The sequence below is a fragment of the Anolis carolinensis genome, unplaced genomic scaffold (assembly GCF_035594765.1).
Source record: "Anolis carolinensis isolate JA03-04 unplaced genomic scaffold, rAnoCar3.1.pri scaffold_27, whole genome shotgun sequence".
NCBI classification, from domain to species: domain Eukaryota; kingdom Metazoa; phylum Chordata; class Lepidosauria; order Squamata; family Dactyloidae; genus Anolis; species Anolis carolinensis.
This window is the reverse complement of record NW_026943836.1, coordinates 756,195-781,083: the sequence shown is the minus strand read 5'-3', so window position 1 is coordinate 781,083 and position 24,889 is coordinate 756,195. Positions and strand designations below refer to the sequence as shown.

The 24,889-nt window shown below is 42.5% G+C and overlaps 2 protein-coding genes across 2 annotated transcripts in view; one reads left to right on the top strand and one right to left on the bottom strand.

The window, feature by feature from the left end:
• The window catches only part of hadhb (hydroxyacyl-CoA dehydrogenase trifunctional multienzyme complex subunit beta), a 37,874-nt gene extending 20,726 nt beyond the window's left edge, over nucleotides 1-17,148 (bottom strand). Inside the window, exons 1-6 of the mRNA XM_062966679.1 lie at nucleotides 17,035-17,148; nucleotides 14,038-14,112; nucleotides 13,233-13,274; nucleotides 12,228-12,324; nucleotides 11,710-11,754; nucleotides 5,037-5,136 (exon numbers count right to left, since the gene is read on the bottom strand). Coding sequence (XP_062822749.1) covers nucleotides 5,037-5,136; nucleotides 11,710-11,754; nucleotides 12,228-12,324; nucleotides 13,233-13,274; nucleotides 14,038-14,104 — 351 coding nt within the window. The 5' untranslated portion in view covers nucleotides 14,105-14,112; nucleotides 17,035-17,148. The remainder of the gene's footprint in view (nucleotides 1-5,036; nucleotides 5,137-11,709; nucleotides 11,755-12,227; nucleotides 12,325-13,232; nucleotides 13,275-14,037; nucleotides 14,113-17,034) is intronic.
• A 215-nt stretch (nucleotides 17,149-17,363) lies between these two features.
• hadha (hydroxyacyl-CoA dehydrogenase trifunctional multienzyme complex subunit alpha) overlaps nucleotides 17,364-24,889 on the top strand; it is a 47,874-nt gene continuing 40,348 nt past the window's right edge. Inside the window, exon 1 of the mRNA XM_062966677.1 lies at nucleotides 17,364-17,506. Coding sequence (XP_062822747.1) covers nucleotides 17,413-17,506 — 94 coding nt within the window. The 5' untranslated portion in view covers nucleotides 17,364-17,412. The remainder of the gene's footprint in view (nucleotides 17,507-24,889) is intronic.

Sequence of the window (24,889 nt, the reverse complement as noted above, 5' to 3'; positions counted from 1 at the left end):
GCTGTCTTTCTCAATGGAAACTATGCCACTGATTAGGGAAGGCCCTTACGCTTGACCCTTGGCAGCCGCTCTGGTCAGCAGGGCTTGGAAGGACTGCGCTCTCCTTGCAAACTTGGAAAAACACTGCACGGCAGCGTTCACTGGGAACAGCCTCCGAATGACAAAACAGGGATTGGCTTGCGCGACAGATGATCCTTGGATACACACAATAAACCACAGAGCAACACACCTCCTCTGAGTCATCGCGGCCAATTGGGCCAAAGTTCAGGAAGGGGGCTGGGAGCTATGCGTCAGCACAAGCCAAAAAGGACAGCAAGCCCAAAGCATTACACTATGTAATACTATGATTTTTGTTCCTGGGTTATGTTATTTCCTAATTGGTTTTATTATAAAAAACATGGGGAAAGTTTATTAAACTGCAAAACCTTTGTCTTTCTGGGAGGGGCATCCTGCAGCACATTTTGCTCTAGTTTTTCAATGAATATCTCACCATCGAGTCTCAAGACAACTCAACCTAGTTTGTGGCAGCTACAAAAACAAAGTTTCTGGAGTAATAACGACTATTTTCAAAGTAAGGACCACACAATTAAACAGGAATAACACTTTTGAACCAGTACCAGACTGGGTTGCCATGAGTTTTCCAGATTATATGGCCATGTTCCAGAAGCATTCTCTCCTGACGTTTCACCTGCATCTTGATGAACCAACTTGGACACAGAATATTATTTGAGAACACAGAAATGCTGGACCGCTCTGACAACCACCATATCAGACTAAACAGATAAGCCATTGAAATCCACAAACATGTGGATAATTTCAACAGAAAGGAGGAAACCATGAAAGTGAAAAAAAAACGTGGCTCCCAGTATTAAAAAAAAAACAACTCTAAAATCAAAACATTAAATAAAGAACAACCCTCAAAAACAGGGGGATTCGAGACAAAAACAATCAGGGCCAGCTAATCAACTCCCAACGAAGGATACCCCCAGGCAGGAAGCAGCCAGACCTTGAAACTGCAAGGCCATTAAATGCTAATCAAGGTGTCCAATTGCAACATTCACACCTGCCTCCATCAGACAAAAGTCCTTTCTCCCACCCTGGACTTTCCACAGATATATATATAACCTCCACTTTCCTAGTTTCCAGCAGACCTCACAACCTCTGAGGATGCCTGCCGCAAATGTGGGCAAAACGTCAGGAGATAATGTTTCAGGAACATGGCCAGACAGCCCGGAAAACTCACAGCAACCCAGTGATTCCGGCCATGACAGCCTTCGACAATACATAGGACCAGACTTTTTTTCCTCAAATTTTGTTACATAGTGTCATTATTATTTTTAATTTAAGTGTCTATTTATAAAGACATTTGCATCCTGGATTTGAGCCTCACCTCCTCCATGAGAACCCACAAGGTGGATTATAACAGTAACACAAAATACAAGAAAGACAAATAAGATTGTAGAAACAAACAGACAATTAACAGACAAATTAAACCCACTGAAAAGCTGGCAAAATATATATTGTCTTCACTGCCCACATAAGGAAAAAACACTATAAGGTATTAACTATGGTGAGCATTACAATGACTGAAAGAAGAGGTGGTTATATTGCAAAACTCGAGGCATAGTTATGCTGTTATGGATCTGGGTTGGAATCCCTGCATTATTTCCATTTAAGAAGGACAAAATCTACCTTGAGAAGAGAAAGAGAATTACAAATTTGAGAGTAAAAGATCTGCATGTTCACAATGAAAGTTACATAGTATTATTATCACAAGGTCTAATAGTTTTTAAAGGGTAGTTTCCCAGGCCCTTGCTGATGCAAGTTCTCATCCATTTTCTTGGCCACAGAAAGGCAAAACATGATTGGGAAGTACCAAGGATTACAGACTAAACAAGTTCAAAAGGAATAGAGGAATAGCAGGAGACAGAAGGCCTGATCCTTGCAGCCCAGGAGCAAGCCATCAAAACAAATGCAATTAAGGCCAAGATCGAAAAATCAGCTGATGACCCAAAATGCAGACTGTGCAAGGAAACCGACGAAACCATGGATCATCTCCTCAGCTGCTGTAAGAAAATCGCACAGACAGACTACAAACAGAGGCACAACCATGTGGCCCAAATGATTCATTGGAACTTATGCCTCAAGGACCACATGCCAGCAGCAAAGAACTGGTGGGATCACAAACCTGCAAAAGTATTGGAAAATGAACACGCAAAGATACTGTGAGACTTCCGAATCCAGACTGACAAAGTTCTGGAACACAACACACCAGACATCACAGTTGTGGAAAAGAAAAAGGTTTGGATCACTGATGTTGCCATCCCAGGTGGCAGTCGCATTGACGAAAAACAACAGGAAAAACTCAGCCGCGATCAGGACCTCAAGATTGAACTGCAAAGACTCTGGCAGAAACCAGTACAGGTGGTCCCGGTGGTGATCGGCACATTGGGTGCCGTGCCAAAAGATCTCAGCCGGCATTTGGAAACAATAGACATTGACAAAATTACGATCTGCCAACTGCAAAAGGCCATCCGACTGGGATCTGCAGCATTATCCGAAAATACATCACACAGTCCTAGACACTTGGGAAGTGTTCGACTTGTGATTTTGTGATACGAAATCCAGCATGTCTATCTTGTTTGCTGTGTCATAATAAAATAATAATAATAATAATAACAATAATAATAATACATCACACTGTCCTAGACACTTGGGAAGTGTTCGACTTGTGATTCTGTGATACGAAATCCAGCATATCTATCTTGTTTGCTGTGTCATAATAATAAAATAATAATAATAATAATAACAATAATAATAATAATATACATCACACTGTCCTAGACACTTGGGAAGTGTTCGACTTGTGATTCTGTGATACGAAATCCAGCATATCTATCTTGTTTACTGTGTCATAATAATAAAATAATAATAATAATAATAACAATAATAATAATATACATCACACAGTCCTAGACACTTGGGAAGTGTTCGACTTGTGATTTTGTGATACGAAATCCAGCATATCTATCTTGTTTGCTGTGTCATAATAATAAAATAATAATAATAACAATAATAATAATAATATACATCACACAGTCCTAGACACTTGGGAAGTGTTCGATTTGTGATTCTGTGATACGAAATCCAGCATATCTATCTTGTTTGCTGTGTCATAATAATAAAATAATAATAATAATAATAATAATAATAATAATAATAATAATAATAATAACAATAATAATAATATACATCACACAGTCCTAGACACTTGGGAAGTGTTCGATTTGTGATTCTGTGATACGAAATCCAGCATATCTATCTTGTTTGCTGTGTCATAATAATAAAATAATAATAATAATAATAACAATAATAATAATATACATCACACAGTCCTAGACACTTGGGAAGTGTTCGATTTGTGATTCTGTGATACGAAATCCAGCATATCTATCTTGTTTGCTGTGTCATAATAATAAAATAATAATAATAATAATAATAATAACAATAATAATAATATACATCACACAGTCCTAGACACTTGGGAAGTGTTCGATTTGTGATTCTGTGATACGAAATCCAGCATATCTATCTTGTTTGCTGTGTCATAATAATAAAATAATAATAATAATAATAACAATAATAATAATATACATCACACAGTCCTAGACACTTGGGAAGTGTTCGACTTGTGATTTTGTGATACGAAATCCAGCATATCTATCTTGTTTGCTGTGTCATAATAATAAAATAATAATAATAATAATAAAATAATAATAATAATAACAATAATAATAATAATAATATACATCACACAGTCCTAGACACTTGGGAAGTGTTCGACTTGTGATTTTGTGATACAAAATCCAGCATTTCTATCTTGTTTGCTGTGTCATAATAATAAAATAATAATAATAATAATAACAATAATAATAATATACATCACACAGTCCTAGACACTTGGGAAGTGTTCGACTTGTGATTTTGTGATACGAAATCCAGCATATCTATCTTGTTTGCTGTGTCATAATAATAAAATAATAATAATAATAATAATAATAATAACAATAATAATAATATACATCACACAGTCCTAGACACTTGGGAAGTGTTCGACTTGTGATTCTGTGATACGAAATCCAGCATATCTATCTTGTTTGCTGTGTCATAATAAAATAATAATAATAATAATAATAATAATAATAATAATAATAATAATACATCACACAGTCCTAGACACTTGGGAAGTGTTCGATTTGTGATTCTGTGATACGAAATCCAGCATATCTATCTTGTTTGCTGTGTCATAATAATAAAATAATAATAATAATAATAACAATAATAATAATAATATACATCACACAGTCCTAGACACTTGGGAAGTGTTCGATTTGTGATTTTGTGATACGAAATGCAGCATATCTATCTTGTTTGCTGTGTCATAATAAAATAATAATAATAATAATAATAATAATAATAATAATAATAATAATAATACATCACACAGTCCTAGACACTTGGGAAGTGTTCGATTTGTGATTCTGTGATACGAAATCCAGCATATCTATCTTGTTTGCTGTGTCATAATAATAAAATAATAATAATAATAATAACAATAATAATAATAATATACATCACACAGTCCTAGACACTTGGGAAGTGTTCGATTTGTGATTTTGTGATACGAAATCCAGCATATCTATCTTGTTTGCTGTGTCATAATAAAATAATAATAATAATAATAATAATAATAATAATAATACATCACACAGTCCTAGACACTTGGGAAGTGTTCGATTTGTGATTCTGTGATACGAAATCCAGCATATCTATCTTGTTTGCTGTGTCATAATAATAAAATAATAATAATAATAATAACAGTAATAATAATAATATACATCACACAGTCCTAGACACTTGGGAAGTGTTCGACTTGTGATTCTGTGATACGAAATCCAGCATATCTATCTTGTTTGCTGTGTCATAATAATAAAATAATAATAATGCCCAGGGCTGCCTTCAAACCCTTCACGTACCTCTCTGGCCACATTGCTGGTCTTCACCTCCTGGATCACGGTGCCAAAGACAATATACTCCACAGCCTCCTTCGGCACATCGGTCCGGTTCAGCAAACCTCTGGGGGAAAGAGGTTGAAGGAAAAGGTCATTTGGGGAGACAGTGTGGGGCTGGGTACCGTTTTTCGCAAGACACATGGGCCGAGGCTTGCCATGATCCCTGGCAAGCTTTCTTCCTTGGAGTTCAAGAGCTGGTTGCACATAAGATGGATTAGAGATCAATCCTATACACCAGGCATGGGCCAACTTTGGCCCTCCCTCCAGGTGTTTTGGACTTCAACTCCCACCATTCCTAACAGCCGGTAGGCTGTTAGGAATGGTGGGAGTTGTGATGACTCATGGGCCATGTAGTCCCGTTCCTAGCGCTGTTGTGACAGATGAAGAGGAAAACTTAGGTTTCCCACCGTTTCAGCCAGAAGTGGAGCTTTCACAGCCAGAGATGGAGTCCCTGCACCTGCAGGAGATTTGCCTCCCAGAAGTTTCCCAAACAAGCCCTGAGCCGAAATCTCCCCCTTTTTCTCGTCGTGATTATTATCAACAACAGAAAGGAGCTCAACAGGCTAATCGCAGAAGCCTGAGAATCGCTGCCAAACAAATGGCTGATTAAGCCTGCTTCCCATGGGAATCTTTAGGGAGTCTTGCATCTGGACTCAGAGAATGGCTTTCGGTTCTGGTTCCCCAGAGAATTGTTCTCTGGCGGGAAAACGAGACCCTACTTAGGTGTTTTGCCCACGTAGGAATCTTGCGGAGTCAATTCGTCAGCTCCGGGAGTAGGTTGTGTGTGGACTACACTGCTCCCGCGTTCAAGTGCTTGTTCCCGTTTCCAGCCTTGCTTTTGCTTTCCAGGACCTTGTTTTGCTTCCTGGACCTCGCCACGAATTTACCACGGATCTTGTTTTTGCTCCTCGTTTCTTGTTGCCTTGAATCAAGCCTTGTGTTCCAAGAATCAAGTTTACTTCCTAGCCTTGCTTAAGTTTCATGGACTAAAGGACCTTGTCATCTCCCCTCACTTTGCTTGGCAAAGTGAGTGTTTCGGTTACTGGATTACAACTTTGGACCTTAATATTTCATATTGGACATTGTTTTCCTGGACTATAATTGACCTTTCCTGAAAGGTCTTCTTCTGAACTATATTCTACACTTATTTTTATTGACTTTACATATTTCCTTAATAAAGATATTAGATAGATTCTGGCCTCTGTGTATGGTTATTGGTGCTCTGCAGCCTGGGTCGTGACAGGAGTTGAAGTCCAAAACACCTGGAGGGAGGGCCAAAGATGGCCCATGCCTGCTATACACTAAACCAGTCTAGGCAGGAAGGAGATCGGCCTCTACAACTCCACCCACCACCCAACCTGTAGGAAAGCGCCCAAAGAATTGAGTCACAGACCTGAGGAAACATGCAAGACTCCCGAGTGAAGAAATGTAAACCCCAACGGTCTAATAACCAAAATGCCTCTCACATAAATCTCTGCCTTATGCTGAAGGGCAAAGTTAAACTACCACTCAAGACAGGAACTTTACAACAAAATCCCTGTTCCTGCTGCCACCAGTTTGCTCAACGCGCAACGCCTCATGGAGACACTTGGGGTACAGTTATCTTGTTTTAGGGATGGAGTTTAACTTGAATCTCTGACCAGGTTTGGATTCACAAACATTCATCGAAATACTTCCCTTCTTGGCAAAGGACCATTTTGGAAATAGGCAAATATAGCTATCTATATATATAAAAGGGTAATGAAATTTCGGCCTAGGACAAAACAACAAAACTACACATCCCAGAAACACTAAACTTGGCAGCACAACCCCTCATCCATGCCTCTATGTTCATACAAAAAAAAAATAAAAGAAAAATAAAGTCCTAATTAGAGGGAGAGGAATAATTGTTTTCATCCAATTGCTGCCTGTTAAAAGGCTAAGCTCCGCCCACTTGGTCTCCTAGCGACCCATGCAGCTCAGGGGACAGGCAAAGTTAGGCCTCACTTAGGCCTCTTCCACACTGCCTATAAAATACAGATTATCACATTTGAACTGGATTATATGGCAGTGTAGACTCAAGGCCCTTCCACACAGCTATATAACCCTTTTATAATCTTACTAGCTGTGCCCGGCCATGCGTTGCTGTGGCAAAGTGGTGGTGGTATTGGTTAAAAATTGTTGTGTAATTTTTATTTGATGTTATTTGCAATTTTTTATTAATTTTATTGTAAGTTATATTTTTATTTATTATATTTTATTATTTTCTTGTATTATTTTTAGTTATTTTCTGTTATTATAGTATTTTATTGTATTAATTTTTAGTGTTTTTTATTATTTTTTATTGGGTTGCTAGGAGACCAAGTTGGAGGAGCTTAGCCTTCTAACTGGCAGCAATTGGATAAAAACAATTATTCCTCTCTCTCTAATTAGGACTTCATTTTTCTTTTCTTTTTGTTGTATCAACCTAGAGGCGTGGATGATGGGTTGTGTTGTCAAATTTCGAGGTTGGGGGGCCTGTAGTTTTGTTGTTTTGTGGGTCGCCGTGATGCCATCACTCTTTTATATATATAGATATTATCTGCTTTGAACTGGATTATCTTGACTCCACACTGCCATATAATCCACTTCAGTGTGCAGTCAGACACGACTGGATTTAACATCAGGGGAAAACCTTTACCCTTGACCTTAACTACCACCAATTCCTCAATACTTTATTTCCCAGACCACCAGACTTGCCACAGCAACGCGTGGCCGGGCACAGCTAGTAACAATATAATGTACGTAGTCTGAAACTCCATTGGTGTTGCTTTACACAAATACAAAGCGACAAAGGAAAGACGATGCCCTGTAAGTGGGATTTTGGAGGCCTGTGTAGTTTTTAAGTGCAGTTTTAAATGTATTTCAATATCTTTATGTTCCAAAGCACAAAAGATGCACAGTAGAGTCTCACTTATCCAACGTTCTGGATTATCCAACGCATTTTTGTAGTTAATGTTTTCAATACATCTTGATATTTTGGGTGCTAAATTCGTAAATACAGTAATTACTACAGTAGACTCTCACTTATCCAACATTCGCTTATCCAATGTTCTGGATTATCCAACGCATTTTTGTAGTCAATGTTTTCAATCCATCATGATATTTTGGTGCTAAATTCGTAAATACAGTAATTACAACATAGCATTACTACGTATTGAACTATTTTTTCTGCCAAATTTGTTGTATAACATGATGTTTTGGTGCTTAATTTGTAAAATCATAACCTAATTTGATGTTTAATAGGCCTCTCCTTAATCTCTCCTTATTATCCAACATATTTGCTTATCCAACGTCCTGCTGGCCCGTTTATGTTGGATAAGTGAGACTCTACTGTATATAGCATTACTGCGTATTGAACTACTTTTTCTATCAAATTAGTTGTATAACATGATGTATTGGTGCTTAATTTGTAAAATCATAACCTAATTTGATGTGTAATAGGCTTTTCCTTAATCCCTCCTTATTATCCAACATATTCGCTTATCCAACGTTCTGCCGGCCTGCTTATGTTGGATAAGTGAGACTCTACTGTAATTGTGTTGTCGAAGGCTTTCATGGCCAGAATCACAGGGTTGTTGTATGTCTTTCGGGCTGTGTGGCCATGTTCCAGAAGCATTCTCTCCTGACGTTTCGCCCACATCTATGGCAGGCATCCTCAGAGGTTGTGAGGTATGGATAAACTAAGTCAGGAAAGGAAAGAATATATATCTGTGTAGAGTCCAAGGTGTGGCAAGAGTTCTTTGTCACTGGGAGCCAGCATTAATGTTTCAGTTAATCACCCTAATTGGCACTGGAAATGTTTTGTCCCTTGCCTGGGGGCATCCTTTGTTCAGTCAAGTCCTCATTGTGTTGGTTCCCATCTACTGTTTTGATTTTGGAGTTTTGTAATACTGGTAGCCAGATTTTGTTCATTTTCATGGTTTCTTCCTTTCTGTTGAAGTTGTCCACATGCTTGTGGATTTCAATGGCTTCTCTGTGTAGTCTGACATGATAGTTGTTAGAATGGTCCAGCATTTTTGTGTTCTCAAATAGTATTCTGTGTCCAGGCTGGTTCATCAAATGCTCTGCTATGGCTGCTATGGAGCCATGGAGAGGAAGAACTCAGCAAGTTCCTGGACCATCTTAACAGCATCCACCCAAACATCCAATTCACCATGGAAAAAGAAAAGGAAGGAAAACTGCCATTTCTAGATGTTCTGGTCATCCGCAAACCCAATCAACAATTGGGCCACACAGTTTACAGAAAACCTACACATACAGATAGATACCTTCATAAAAACTCCAACCATCACCCAAGTCAAAAAAGGAGCACAATCAAAGCCCTGACAGACCGTGCACAAAGAATCTGCGAACCTCACCTCCTCCAAGGTGAACTCAACCACCTAAACTGGGCTCTACAGGCCAATGGATACTCCACCACAGACATCAGAAGAGCTGCAAGGCCAAGAACAAGCCATGAGAGTCAAGACAAAGATCCACCCAGAGGAAAGGTGTTCTTACCATACATCAAGGGAACTACTGACCGCATAGGGAAGCTGATGAAGAAGCACAACCTACAAACTATCTACAGACCCACGAAGAAAATCCAACAAATGCTACGGTCAGCGAAGGACAAGAGGGATCCTCTCTCTTCTGCAGGAGTCTACCGGATACCATGCAGCTGTGGACAAGTCTACAGAGGGACCACCAAACGCAGCTTTGCCCAAACAAGAGTCAAAGAACATGAAAGGCACTGCAGACTAATTCAACCAGAGAAATCAGCCATAGCAGAGCATTTGATGAACCAGCCTGGACACAGAATACTATTTGAGAACACAAAAATGCTGGACCATTCTAACAACTATCATGTCAGACTACACAGAGAAGCCATTGAAATCCACAAGCATGTGGACAACTTCAACAGAAAGGAAGAAACCATGAAAATGAACAAAATCTGGCTACCAGTATTACAAAACTCCAAAATCAAAACAGTAGATGGGAACCAACACAATGAGGACTTGACTGAACAAAGGATGCCCCCAGGCAAGGGACAAAACATTTCCAGTGCCAATTAGGGTGATTAACTGAAACATTAATGCTGGCTCCCAGTGACAAAGAACTCTTGCCACACCTTGGACTCTACACAGATATATATTCTTTCCTTTCCTGACTTAGTTTATCCATACCTCACAACCTCTGAGGATGCCTGCCATAGATGTGGGCGAAACGTCAGGAGAGAATGCTTCTGGAACATGGCCACACAGCCCGAAAGACATACAACAACTCTACTGTAATTGTTTTTGTCTATTCGTACTTCAATGCATTTTTCCTGTTTTAATTGCATTGTGTTATGTTGCCTGTTAGGCACCTTGAATCCCGATACTGGGAGAAAAGTGAGATAGAAATAAAGTAAGTAAATAAAAAGTTGGACAGAGTATCATTTCATAAATTTCACTACTGATGATGATCTTCTTGTAAGGCAGAAAACAGAAACAGCATTTGCCTCTGATCTCATTGCAAGAAGCACCTCGAATCAGTGGCTCAAACTAACCTTCACTCTTCTATCTATCTGCACCTTGACTTTATAAGATTCAGGGCAGTTTATAGCTGCTTCTTTGGCCCCTTCTACTCCAGATTATAATAATAATAATAATAAAACTTTATTTATACCCCGCCATCATCTCCCCGTGGGGACTCTGGGGCGGCTCACAATGTTACAAAAGTAACAGCGCAAATACATTAAACAATACACACAGTTTAAAACACAAGAAGATGATAAAACAGAAGTTAAAACAAAGGTTTATACAACAGTAATAATATCAATAGTAATAATATTAAACAACCACCAATGCAATGCAGTCAACTTCAAAGGTGGGGGGGGGGGGACTATAGCAGCAATCTATATATATAAATGAGTGATGGCATCACGGTGACCCACAAAACAACAAAACGACAGGCCCCCCAACCTCGAAATTTGACAACACAACCCATCATCCATGCCTCTAGGTTGATACAACAAAAAGAAAAGAAAAATAAAGTCCTACTTAGAGGGAGAGCAATAATTGTTTTTATCCAATTGCTGCCACTTAGAAGGCTAAGCTCCGCCCACTTGGTCTCCTAGCAACCCACTCAGCCCAGTGTTAATAAAAGAATAAAAAATAAAATAAATACAAATAATACAATAAAAATAATTAAAAACACTAAAAATTAATACAATAAAATACTATGACAAAATAACTAAAAATAATACAAAAAATAATAAAATATAATAAATAAAAAAGATAAGTTACAATAAAATTAATTAAAAAAATACAAATAACATCAAATAAAAATTCCACAACAACTTTTAACCAATACCACCACCACTTTGCCACAGCAACGCGTGGCTGGGCACAGCTAGTATAAGATAAAATCATTAGATTAAAATACCCCAATAAAAGGAACCTAATGAGATAACCCTCATTCTGCTTTGAACTGGATTATATGAGTCTACACTGCCAGATAATCCAGTTCAAAGCAGATAATCTGGATTTTATATGGCAGTAAGTATAGAAGAGGCTTTTCTTTTGAACAGAGGTCCTTCCCAGGATTTTTTAGCCAAATACCCCTGTATTTTCTTCATTCATTTTTTACTCACTTCAGTGCTGCTCTGGACAGGTCATGCGGCATCAAGTCTGCATATCTGTGGATTAATTAGAAGGGAAGGAAACACAAACATTAACACCTCAATGATGTACTTTTGGTTGTTTTACGCACTGAAGGCAAACAGAACAGAAAAGCAAATTAACAATAAGTTTTACAAAGAGCTTCTTTGCAAACCCCAGATGCCCTCTAAGCTGTATATATATATATGGTTATATTATTATTATTATTATTATTATTATTATTATTATTATTATTATTATTCAGAGGCTGGATGGCAATCTGTCAGGATGGTCTGCGTTATGTCTTCCTGCACAGCAGAAGGTTGGGCTAGATTACTTTTTGGGTCCCAACTTTAATGGAATATAATTTGCCTGGGAGTTCAATGCAAGCTACTTCTCTGGATATTAATATCATTATTATTTATTATGGTTATATTATCATTATTTATTGTGGTTATACTGTTATTATTTAGTATTATGGTTATATGCCAATGAAGGACATGATACTTACGAAGTTCCAGACTGCAGAAACGGGATGCGGACACCATCCACCACCACAATGTTCTTCACCCCATTTTTGGCTAATGTTTTCTTACTCTTGGGCTGAGCTGTGGGAGAAGAACAGTAAATACTTAATGTGTTGTTGAAGGCTTTCATGGCCGGAATCACTGGGTTGTTGTGAGTTTTCCGGGCTGTCTGGCCATGTTCCAGAAGCATTCTTTCCTGACGTTTCGCCCACATCTATGGCAAGCATCCTCAGAGGTTGTGAGGTCTGTTGCTTAGGCAAGGGAGGTTTATATATCTGTGGAATAATGTCCAGCATGGGAAAAAGAACTCTTTGTCTGTTGGAGGCCAGTGTGAATGTTGCAATTGGCCACCTTGATTAGCATTAAATGGCCTTGCAGCTTCAAGGCCTGGCTGCTTCCTGCCTGGGGGAATCCTTTGTTGGGAGGTGCCGGGAATTGAAGCTGCAAGGCCACAGCTCAGAAAACTCACAGCAACCAAGTAAATACTTAATTTTTAGAAAGACGTCCAGAAATTAATTTAAAATTGAGAAGACACTCAACCACATTTTCTTGGAGCCAAACATCAATTCCTCCTATTTAATCACTTGAAGTAGTTTGAAAAATAAAGAGAACAAATTGACCATTATCTAACACAGCTCAACTGAAGTCTAGAAAATCTCTCTTTCTCACACGTACATTCCTGGAACACTTTTGGAAGTTCTCCACATATTTCTTCAAGTGTGTAAAGCACGCAGTGATGCACTTAGACTAGGCATGGGCAAACTTCAGCCTTCCCTCCAGGTGTTTTGGACTTCAACTCCCACAATTCCTGGCCTCAGGCCACCTCCTTTTCCCCCTTAGCCGCTTAAGTTTGCCCATGCCTGGCTTAGACTGAGCTTTAACAGACTATCCCCTTCTATTATGAAGCCCATTTCATCCCTTTATTTATAAAGTTTTATTGAAATAGTTGTGTTGTGACATCCATTGATTTAGTGATGATTTTGCTTTACCTGCTGCATGTAGATGGGGTGAACAGCTGAGGAGCCTCACAGCTGAAACGTAAGAAAAAAACAACGCATAAACCAAAGAAATTGGTTTTCCTGACCCAAATATTGCCACATGGGAGGGAAGGCAATGCAAAGACTTGGGATCTATACATAGATACAAATGCTGAATTTTTTAAGAAACTCAACTGAGTGTCAATCAGAACAAGAGAATATAACTAAAGAGCAATAATAATGCAAAATAGCAGACTTTATTTATTTATTTATTAGACTTTATACCGCTACTCCCAGTTTGGCTCGGAGTCGTTTACAGAAATAGATTAAAACAATACAATTAGCTTTAAAATAACAATAAAAGCAGACATAGCCCTGAGTTTTTCACCCATCGATATATACTGCTAAAACTATGCAGCTACACGACCAGCCACTACAGCAGGCATGGGCAAACTTTGGCCCTCCAGGTGTTTTGGACTACAACTCCCACAATTCATAACAACCTACCAGCTGTTAAAAATTGTGGGTGTTGAAGTCCAAAACACCCTAAATTGGCCCATGCCTGCACTACAACATACTGTCTCAAAAGCAAACAAACAAACCAAGCAAAAACCTACATTAAGATGCACTCACAAACTATGCTAAGCTGTAAACACACTGTGATTTGCATCCAAAGTGGGTTATAATTTTTGTTAAAGGGGAGCATACAAATTCCACACATACATCTTAATGTTTATATTAGTGTGTAACAATATATTATTATCAATGTTAACATAATAATTAATATTCAGGGAAGGGTAAAGATAGTGGAGCTTACAGAGCCTGGCAGCCCACGGAGAGACAGCAGGAAGGGTCTTGGCAGCGCAGGTCAACATGGACGTCATCTTAGGATCTAAGGAAGAGAGGAAATATGAGAGCCAGGCTTTTATGCTGGCCAGCAATGGGGTTACTGGGCATCCGGCCCAGTCCAGTGCCCAGCCTCCAGCTGTCAAGGGCATGACTCCAGCACTTTGTTTCCAAAAACACTGCTAAGGGTTGCAGAAAAGCCAAGCTGATTGGGAACTGGACAGCACAAACCCCATTCAGAAACAAGGCTGTGATTCCCTTTTAATGTATATATTTTAGGTCAGAGGTTTCCCAAATGTGTGTTGCAACACATCTGTGTGTTGTGCAAAAACAACAAGAAATAACAACAATCTTGGGAATGGATATTATCTTATGAACCATACATTATAACAAAAACAAGAAAAGCTTTATGTTGTGTCCCTATTATTACAATTTATGCATGATTCTGTATCTCTTACAAGAGGTTGGTTTAATCTCCAGTTCGCTAGTGAAACTCAATTACTATGCCACAAAACGATGCACTGTCTACAAAGTGACACACCAATATGAAATGTTTGGAAAGCTGTTTTAAACTTGTCTAATGTGGGGTGTTAGCCACCTTAAGTTCCCACAAGGAAAAATGTAGTGTATAAGGAAGATGATGATGATAATAATAATAATCTATATATATAAAAGAGTGATGGCATCACGGCAGTGGACAAAACAACAAAAGTAAACACCCCACAACCTCGAAAATTGACAGCACAACCCCTCATCCATGCCTCTAGGTTGATACAACAAAAAGAAAAGAAAAATAAAGTCCTAATTAGAGGGAGAGCAATAATTGTTTTTATCCAATTGCTGCCAGTTAGAAGGCTAAGCTTCACTCACTTGGTCTCCTAGCAACCCACTCAGCCCAGGGGACCCTTTACCTTAACTACCACCAATTCCTCAATACTTTATTTCCCATACCACCATACTTTGCCACAGCAACGCGTGGCTGGGCACAACTAGTAATAATAATAATATGGTGGCTTTCAAGGATCTGGCTTAAGTCCAAGTCACCTGAAAGACTGTTTGTCCTTTTATGAGCCTGGCCTCTAATATTGTAGAATGAATGCAGTGTGACAACACTTGAACTGCCATGGCTCAAGGCTGTGGAATCATGGGAGTTGTAGTTTGGTGAGGCAGAACCTCTCTTTGCCAAAGAAGGCCAAAAAGACCACGTGAAACTACAACTCCCAGGATCCCATGGCACTAAAATATGGCAGTTCAACTGGGGCCAAACTACTGCTGCTGCTCCAGAGTAGGCCACAAAGCAGCAACAAATTCGAACGAGAATCAGCCTCAACACTTTTTAGTTACTTAAAAGTGGTTTTAAGTAACTATATGTTTTAGCTGACTAATGTATTTTATGTGTTGTATTTTATGAATAGTTGTTAATGGTTTTAAATGTGTTGCTGTTTTATTGATCTGTTTGGCATTGAATTTTGCCGGTTGTTGTAAGCCGCCCTGAGTCCCCTCGGTTGAGAAGGGCGGGGTAGAAATGTTGTAAATAAATAATAATAAATAAACACAAGGAACAACGTCTTGATGAGAAGTTAGACTTTAAAGTTTTGAAGCAAAGGCTGGATGGCTATCTGTCAGGAGGGCTTTGATTGTGTCTCCCTTTATAGAAGGGGGTTGGGCTGGATGGCTCCTTGGGGCCCTCCCAACTGCAGGATTCTATGATATAACTCATATGTGTGTATGTGTGTGTATATATATAATATTATATATTATATTATATCATATTGCTTGTTGCCTGGGCTTGGCCCCATGTAAGCCGCCCTGAGTCCCCTTGGGGAGACGGGGCAGGGTATAAAAATAAAATTATTACTATTATTATTATCTATGGTTGGATGGTCATCTGTCGTGATGGCTTTGATTGTGTCTTTCTTTATGGCAGAAGGGGTTGAACTAGATGATCTTTATGGATCCCTTCCAAGGCTAGGATTTTATGATATACTCATATATTTATATGGGGTGTATCTGTGTATGTGTGTGTGATAGGTATGTCATAGAATGCTGGAATTGGGAGGGACCCCAATGACCATCTAGCCCAACCCCATTCTGCAATAAAGGAAGATATCATCCAGTCCCTTCCAACAGATGGCCATCCAGCCCTCGATATGGTATATATGATATGGATGGCCATCTGTTGGGAGGGCTTTGATTGTATCTTCCTACCTAGCAGAATGGGACTGGACTGCATGGCTTTAAGGGTCTTCTCCAGTTCTATTAATCTATATAGCTTGACTTTCACATAACGCTGCTAATGAGGATGAGGCTGGGTGGCCATCTGTCGGGAGGGCTTTGATGGTGCCTTCCTTCATGACAGAAGGCCTTTGGGGTCCCTCCCAATTCCAGGATGCCATTATACACCTATCTGTCATATATATCATATCTAGGACCGGCTGGCCATCTGTCGGGAGGGCTTTGATGGTGCCTTCCTTCATGACAGAAGGCCTTTGGGGTCCCTCCCAATTCCAGGATGCCATTATACACCTATCTGTCATATATATCATATCTAGGACCGGCTGGCCATCTGTCGGGAGGGCTTTGATGGTGCCTTCCTTCATGACAGAAGGCCTTTGGGGTCCCTCCCAATTCCAGGATGCCATTATACACCTATCTGTCATATATATCATATCTAGGACCGGCTGGTCATCTGTCGGGAGGGCTTTGACGGTGCCCTCCTTCATGGCAGAAAGGGGTCGGGCTGGGTGGCCTTTGGGCTCCTTCCCAATTCCAGGATGCCATTATACACTATATCGTGTCTATCTATCTGTCATATATATCATATCTAGGACTGGCTGGCCATCTGTCGGGAGGGCTTTGATGGTGCCTTCCTTGATGGCAGAAGGGGCGGGGCGGGGCTGGGTGGCCTTTTGGGGGTGGCCTTTTGGGAGTCCCCTTCCCACCCCGCCCGTCCTCCCTTCCTCCTCACCGGGCGCTTCGTGGGCGCTGCTTCCCGGTCTCTTCCGCGGAACCTTCTGACCCTCCGAAGGCCGGAGGAAGAACCCGCCTTCCCCTCAGAGTCGCGGCCAAACAATATAGCTGCCCCCATAGTGCCTGAATCAAATATTACCCCTTTCCCCCCGTAAGGTTTGCGCTCCTTCTGAAATAAGCCTTGGAAAAGAAGGAGGAGAGAGGATTCGCTGTAGAGGAGAGCCCAGCCACGGCAGCAACGCGGAAAAAAGACCCCTGAGTGGGCTTTCCACGCAGGCGTATATCCAGACAGCCCTTTCGGGAGAAAGGAGGCCGGAAAGCGTGGAAGGGCCCCTGGCGTTTCCTCAGCGGCTCCAGTCGCGGCTCGACCTCCAAGATGGCGGCTGCGGTCAGGGCTAGCGGGAGCTGGGCGCGCTTCGCCGCCGCCGCCAAGTACAGGCCCGGCAGGGGAGGAGGACGGCGACCGGACGGTGAGGACGGGGAAGGAGGGGAGCCATGTGGAACACCCAGCCCAGCCCCGTTCGTTCTGCCAGGAAGGAAGGCACCACCCGATCCCTCCTCACAGAGGGCCATCCGACCTCAGAAAGTGGAAGTGAGGCTATAGATTCATATAGAACCCGAGAGTTGGACGGGACTCCCAAAGGCCTTCCAGCCCAACCCCTTCTGCCATGAAGGAAGGCACAATCAAAGCCCTCCCGACAGATGGCCATCCAACCTCGGAAGGCACAATCAAAGCCCTCCCGACAGATGGCCATCCAACCTCGGAAGGCACAATCAAAGCCCTCCCGACAGATGGCCATCCAACCTCGGAAGGCACAATCAAAGCCCTCCCGACAGATGGCCATCCAACCTCGGAAGGCACAATCAAAGCCCTCCCAACAGATGGCCGCCCAGCCTCAGAGTCATTAGCTTTATGTGGAAGTGAGGTTATGGATTCATTTAGAAGCCGAGAGTTGAAAGGGACTCCCAAAGGCCTTCCAGCCCAACCCCTTCTGCCATGAAGGAAGGCACAATCAAAGCCCTCCCGACAGATGGCCATCCAACCTCGGAAGGCACAATCAAAGCCCTCCCGACAGATGGCCGCCCAGCCTCAGAGTCATTAGCTTTATGTGGAAGTGAGGTTATGGATTCATTTAGAAGCCGAGAGTTGAAAGGGACTCCCAAAGGCCTTCCAGCCCAACCCCTTCTGCCATGAAGGAAGGCACAATCAAAGCCCTCCCGACAGATGGCCATCCAACCTCGGAAGGCACAATCAAAGCCCTCCCGACAGATGGCCGCCCAGCCTCAGAGTCATTAGCTTTATGTGGAAGTGAGGTTATGGATTCATTTAGAAGCTGAGAGTTGAAAGAGACTCCCAAAGGCCTTCCAGCCCAACCCCTCTGCCATGAAGGAAGGCACAATCAAAGCCCTCCCGACAGATGGCCATCCAACCTCGGAAGGCACAATCAAAGCCCTCCCGACAGATGGCCGCCCAGCCTCAGAGTCATTAGCTTTATGTGGAAGTGAGGTTATGGATTCATTTAGAAGCTGAGAGTTGAAAGAGACTCCCAAAGGCCTTCCAGCCCAACCCCTCTGCCATGAAGGAAGGCACAATCAAAGCCCTCCCGACAGATGGCCATCCAACCTCGGAAGGCACAATCAAAGCCCTCCCGACAGATGGCCGCCCAGCCTCAGAGTCATTAGCTTTATGTGGAAGTGAGGTTATGGATTCATTTAGAAGCCGAGAGTTGAAAGGGACTCCCAAAGGCCTTCCAGCCCAACCCCTTCTGCCATGAAGGAAGGCACAATCAAAGCCCTCCCGACAGATGGCCATCCAACCTCGGAAGGCACAATCAAAGCCCTCCCAACAGATGGCCGCCCAGCCTCAGAGTCATTAGCTTTATGTGGAAGTGAGGTTATGGATTCATTTAGAAGCTGAGAGTTGAAAGAGACTCCCAAAGGCCTTCCAGCCCAACCCCTCTGCCATGAAGAAAGGCACAATCAAAGCCCTCCCGACAGATGGCCATCCAACCTCGGAAGGCACAATCAAAGCCCTCCCGACAGATGGCCGCCCAGCCTCAGAGTCATTAGCTTTATGTGGAAGTGAGGTTATGGATTCATTTAGAAGCCGAGAGTTGAAAGGGACTCCCAAAGGCCTTCCAGCCCAACCCCTTCTGCCATGAAGGAAGGCACAATCAAAGCCCTCCCGACAGATGGCCATCCAACCTCGGAAGGCACAATCAAAGCCCTCCCAACAGATGGCCGCCCAGCCTCAGAGTCATTAGCTTTATGTGGAAGTGAGGTTATGGATTCATTTAGAAGCTGAGAGTTGAAAGAGACTCCCAAAGGCCTTCCAGCCCAACCCCTCTGCCATGAAGGAAGGCACAATCAAAGCCCTCCCGACAGATGGCCATCCAACCTCGGAAGGCACAATCAAAGCCCTCCCGACAGATGGCCGCCCAGCCTCAGAGTCATTAGCTTTATGTGGAAGTGAGGTTATGGATTCATTTAGAAGCCGAGAGTTGAAAGGGACTCCCAAAGGCCTTCCAGCCCAACCCCTTCTGCCATGAAGGAAGGCACAATCAAAGCCCTCCCGACAGATGGCCGCCCAGCCTCAGAGTCATTCGCTTTAAATGTAACTGGGGCTATAGATTCATATAGAACCCAAGAGTTGAAAGGGACTCCCAAAGGCCATGCAGTCCAGCCCATTCTGCCATAAAGGAAGGCACAATAAAAGCCCTCTCGACAGAGGCCCGCCCAGCCTCAGAATCATTAGCGTTATGTAGAATGAGGTTATGGATTCATTTAGAAGCCGAGAGTTGAAAGGGACTCCCAAAGGCCTTCCAGCTCAACCCCTTCTGCCATAAAGGCACAATCAAAGCCCTCTCGACAGATGGCCGCCCAGCCTCAGTCATTAACTTATGTGGAAGTGAGGCTAGAGATTCATATAGAACCCGAGAGTTGGACGGGACTCCCAAAGGCCTTCCAGCCCAAACCCTTCTGCCATGAGGGAAGGCACAATCAAAGCCCTCTCGACAGAGGCCCGCCCAGCCTCAGAATCATTAGCGTTATGTAGAATGAGGTTATGGATTCATTTAGAACCCGAGAGTTGGAAGGGACCTCCCAATGCCATACAGTCCAGCCCATTCTGCCATAAAGGAAGGCACAATCAAAGCCCTCCCGCCAGATGGCCGCCCAGCCTCAGAGTCATTAGTTTATGTAGAAGTGAGGTTATGGATTCATTTAGAAGCTGAGAGTTGAAAGGGACTCCCAAAGGCCTTCCAGCCCAACCCCTTCTGCCATGAAGGAAGGCACAATCAAAGCCCTCCCAACAGATGGCCGCCCAGCCTCAGAGTCATTAGCTTATGTGGAAGTGAGGCTATAGATTCATATAGAACCCGAGAGTTGAAAGGGACTCTCAAAGGCCTTCCAGCCCAACCCCTTCTGCCATGAAGGAAGGCACAATCAAAGCCCTCCCGACAGATGGCCATCCAGCCATAGATATGGTTATATATGTGTGTGTGTGTGTGTGTGTGAGAGAGAGAGTGTGTGTGTCATTGCTGTAGAGTTGCTTACATGTGGCCTTGTCAGACTGAGGATGCAGAAAGTAGAAACTGGATGTAAATGGTAGTGGTCCCTTGTGATACCTGAATGACAGGCGTAACTGCTTCTATTCCTTTTGGAGTGAATTTGGATCTCTACTGAAAGACAGCAGGTTTGGGTTTCCCTTTTAATGCAAGCTTGTTTAGAGTTGCTGAAACAATCCACTGTGCCTGCTTGCACCCTTTTAGATTACATGAGTGGGGCTTTGGGTATGAGCATGTGTGTTCAACATTTTCTTTTGCTGGAGACCTGCTCAAATAATACTTGGGGTGCATTTTTATGGGAAACAGTTGTCAGCCCGTTCCTGTGTTTAGTATAGTGGGTGCCAAGGTGCAGACCTTATGGCAGCTTATTATCTCCTGAGGAGCATGGAAAAAGGGTGATCCTTCAGTTGTCGTCTGAAGGTGATGAGAGCAGAATGGATTTTGCATTTCAGCTGGTTTCCAAGGTGTGGTGTTCCTTTACAACTGGAAGGAGCAGGGGTTGGGATAGAAGGGGAGCTTTCCTGGCCAAAGTACAGGGCTTCCTCTCCAGCCTGGAATGGGGTTTTGCAAGACTGGTCAGTAAACAATGAGTTCCTTGATAGCAAAGATTCCAAAATCAAAGTCCTTGGGACACATGCCCACCCTCTTTTCTATGCTTTGCTTCCTCAGGTCTGTGTGTTTGTGTCTTTTGAACTTTATTTCTTGTCCTTCGGTATAAACCACACTCAAGGTAGTTTATACAGATGACTTAAAACCAAAAATGCAATTGCACACAAAGAAAAGAGCAAAGTGTAAAGGCAATGGCTGGTATATACAGAATGGGGGACGCCTGGCTTGACAGCAGTGTGTGCGAAAAAGACCTTGGAGTCCTCGTGGGGAGGAAGATGAACATGAGCCAACAATGTGATGCGGCTGCTAAAAAAGCCAATGGGATTCTGTCCTGCATCAATAGGGGAATAGCGTCTAGATCCAGGGAAGTTATGCTCCCCCTTATTCTATTCTGCCTTGGTCAGACCACACCTGGAATCACACTGTGTCCAATTCTGGGCAACACAGTTGAAGGGAGATGTTGACAAGCTGGAAAGCGTCCAGAGGAGGGCGACTAAAATGATTAAGGGTCTGGAGAACAAGCCCTATGAGGAGCGGCTTAAAGAGCTGGGCATGTTTAGCCTGCAGAAGAGAAGGCTGAGAGGAGACATGATAGCCATGTACAAATATGTGAAGGGAAGTCATAGGGAAGAGGGAGCAAGCTTGTTTTCTGCTGCCCTGCAGACTAGGACACGGAACAATGGCTTCAAACTACAGGAAAGGAGATTCCACCTGAACATCAGGAAGAACTTCCTCACTGTGAGAAGGGCTGTTCACCAGTGGAACTCTCTCCCCGGGGCCGTGGTGGAGGCTCCTTCCTTGGAGGCTTTTAAGCAGAGGCTGGATGGCCATCTGTCGGGGGTGCTTTGAATGCAATTTCCTGCTTCTTAGCAGGGGGTTGGACTAGATGGCCCATGTGGTCTCTTCCAACTCTACTATTCTATGATTCTATGATTCTATATGTTCAAAACTATTGCATTTCACGCCTGGTAGTGAGTTGGGCTGCATGGCCCTTGAGATCTCTTCCAACTTTATTTAATGGTTCAGAGAATCATAGAGCTGGAAGAAATCTCAAGAGGCATCCAGTGCACCACCATCTCACAATCCAAGCCCTCCTGACAGATGGCCATCCAGCCTCTGCTTAAAAACCTCCAGAGAAGGAGACTCCATTGGACTCTAAGACCACATGTTCCATTGCTGAACAACTCTAATCATCAGGAAGTTCTTCCTGGTGTTTTGATGGAATATCTTTTCCCATAATTTGAATCTATTGCTCCATGCAGGATGAAGACGTCTAAGAATTTATATTCCAAAATTTCCACAGTGCTCTTTAATGCTGATTTGTTACATCCTGCGTCACTATGGCTAGTATAAAACTCCCTAAAGGCCTATTTGAGAAACAGACAGGATATAACCCAACAGATAAATATGACTTGATAGATACCAGCCCATGGCCAGAATGGGACAAGCTCAGAAGCTGCTCTGGTTTTCATTAGCAATCCCTGGTACAAAAGGTCTATTCTGTTGTACCATCTCTGCACATGAACTCGACCAGAAGGCCTTCTCCAGGACTGATCCCTGAGCTGATTTTGAGACATGACTTTTAGAATAGTGTCACATTGCGCTGTGTCATTTTGGTCCCTCCCTTTCATAACAACTCAAAACCTGGATGAGAAATTGCCCTATCTTTGTATCAAGAGCTCTTTTGGAAAGGGCTTAAGATGTACGCAATCAGCTACTCGTTTCTTATCTTCTTGACTTTCCAAATGACTGGATGGAGGGGGGGGGGTTTCCTCCAACTCTAGGATTCTATCAATCTTTGTTTAATTAATTATAAACTAATCAGGAGTAGATGTGAATAATATGGTTGTCAATTTGCTGGATCAGACCAAGTCCTGCAGATGTGTTGCATTATTTGTCTGGATTGTGTCGGCAGGTGTGTACTGGAGAACATGCTTGCCACAAAGTGGTTTCATTGAATTGGTGACATGACCATGCAGAACATGTTTAATTTTCCAAATAGGATGTAATGGTAGGGTGATGTATGAATGGCAGCTGTGACTAATCTTGGACATGCTTAAAATTTTATATAATGTGATTTTATTTTGCAGTAGTATCTGTTTTATATGAATTGTTGTTTTGTAGATAGTTTTATATGAATTGTTGTTTTTACATTGTTTTTAGGCATTGAATTTTTGCCTATTTATTGTAAGCCGCTTTGAGTCCCCTCAGGGAGAAAGGCAGGGTAAAAGTGATGTAAGTAAATAAATAAATAAATATTACAGCCAGTGCTTTTGCAGTGGCCCTGGGAACTTTGGAAGGAGTTGGGTCTCTACTGGGAGAGAGTAGTCATGGGTGCATCAGTGAGTATTTGTAAGGGTTCATTTGCTCCAGCTGTGTTGCTGTGGGTTTAGTCTTTGCTTGAAAGAACACACCAAGACACACAGGGGCTGAAGATACCATACATCTATATTGTTTGGAATACCAGAGTCTAGCACTACTGTTCATCTACATTGTGCCTTAGATGCAATATCATAAATCACCCAAGAGCCCTGGTGCCTGACGCCTGCCCTTTCCCACATACCAGAGCCCACCTCCTCTGAGCTCAGGGCTATTGACTTTTATAGCTGGTTCATATGTCCTTGGAGTGTCCTGTCCTCCCTTTTGGCCATAGGCCATGTGCTTTATATCAGTACCGTGGGGGGGGGGGGGGGGGGGGGCTGATAGTTGCATGGCATGAGTTGATCATGACAGCGTTTCCCTTATGATGCAAGATTGTTTAGTGCTGCTGAAACAAGGACTTCTCCAGAATATAGTGTACCTACTAGCAATCTTTTCAGATTACATGAGTGAGGGTTTCAGTGTGGGCTTGTGTGTGATATATTTTATTTAGCTGGAGACCTTTTGTTGTACTTTGCTCCCTTCTTGCCAATCTGCTCCAGAGTTTAGCAAGATGTGCAGGCTCTCTGGGTTTCTGCAGGAGTGCCCTCTTTTCCTGGCTGCAAGAGGCCCGCTGCCAACCTTCCTTGCCTTCTGGGGATTTAGGTGAAAGGTCTCTGGCTTTCCATCCTGCAGAATATGGGCCAAAGGGCACGGCGGCATCCCTCCCTCCAGCCTCACGTGCCTCCCTTGCGAAAGGCTTGGTCTTTTTGAACTCTTGTCAACGTGGAGATCCCTGGGCCTTGCGAAACAGCAAGGTGGAGCATTCAGGTGTTAAGCAGCGGTGCTAGGAAAGGAGCTTGGGAGCATCATAATGACACAGTGCAAACCCACTGGGGAGTCTGAGTGTTAGAAGATCTTTGGATACAGGGTGGGAAATTGATATCTAAAATAAAACGAGAAAGTAAATTTCTGGGGGCAAAGGATCTTACATTGTTGTGGCAGCCCTCTCTTAGGAAAATTTATTCAAAGGAAGTTGGGCTATTTCTCTGTCTCTGAGGCTGAAAAAGCATAACATAGATTATATACATTTCATAATGTAAAATATGTCATTTTTACTGACATACTTAAAACAGGTTTTTTTTTTTTCGTGTCAGGAGCAACTGGAGTTGCTTCTGGAGTGAGAGAATTGGCCGTCTGCAAGGACGTTGCCCAGGGGACATTACCCGGATGTTTTGATGTTTTAACCATCCTTGTGGGAGGCTTCTCTCATGTCCCCGCATGGAGCTGGAGCTGATAGAGGGAGCTCATCCGCACTCT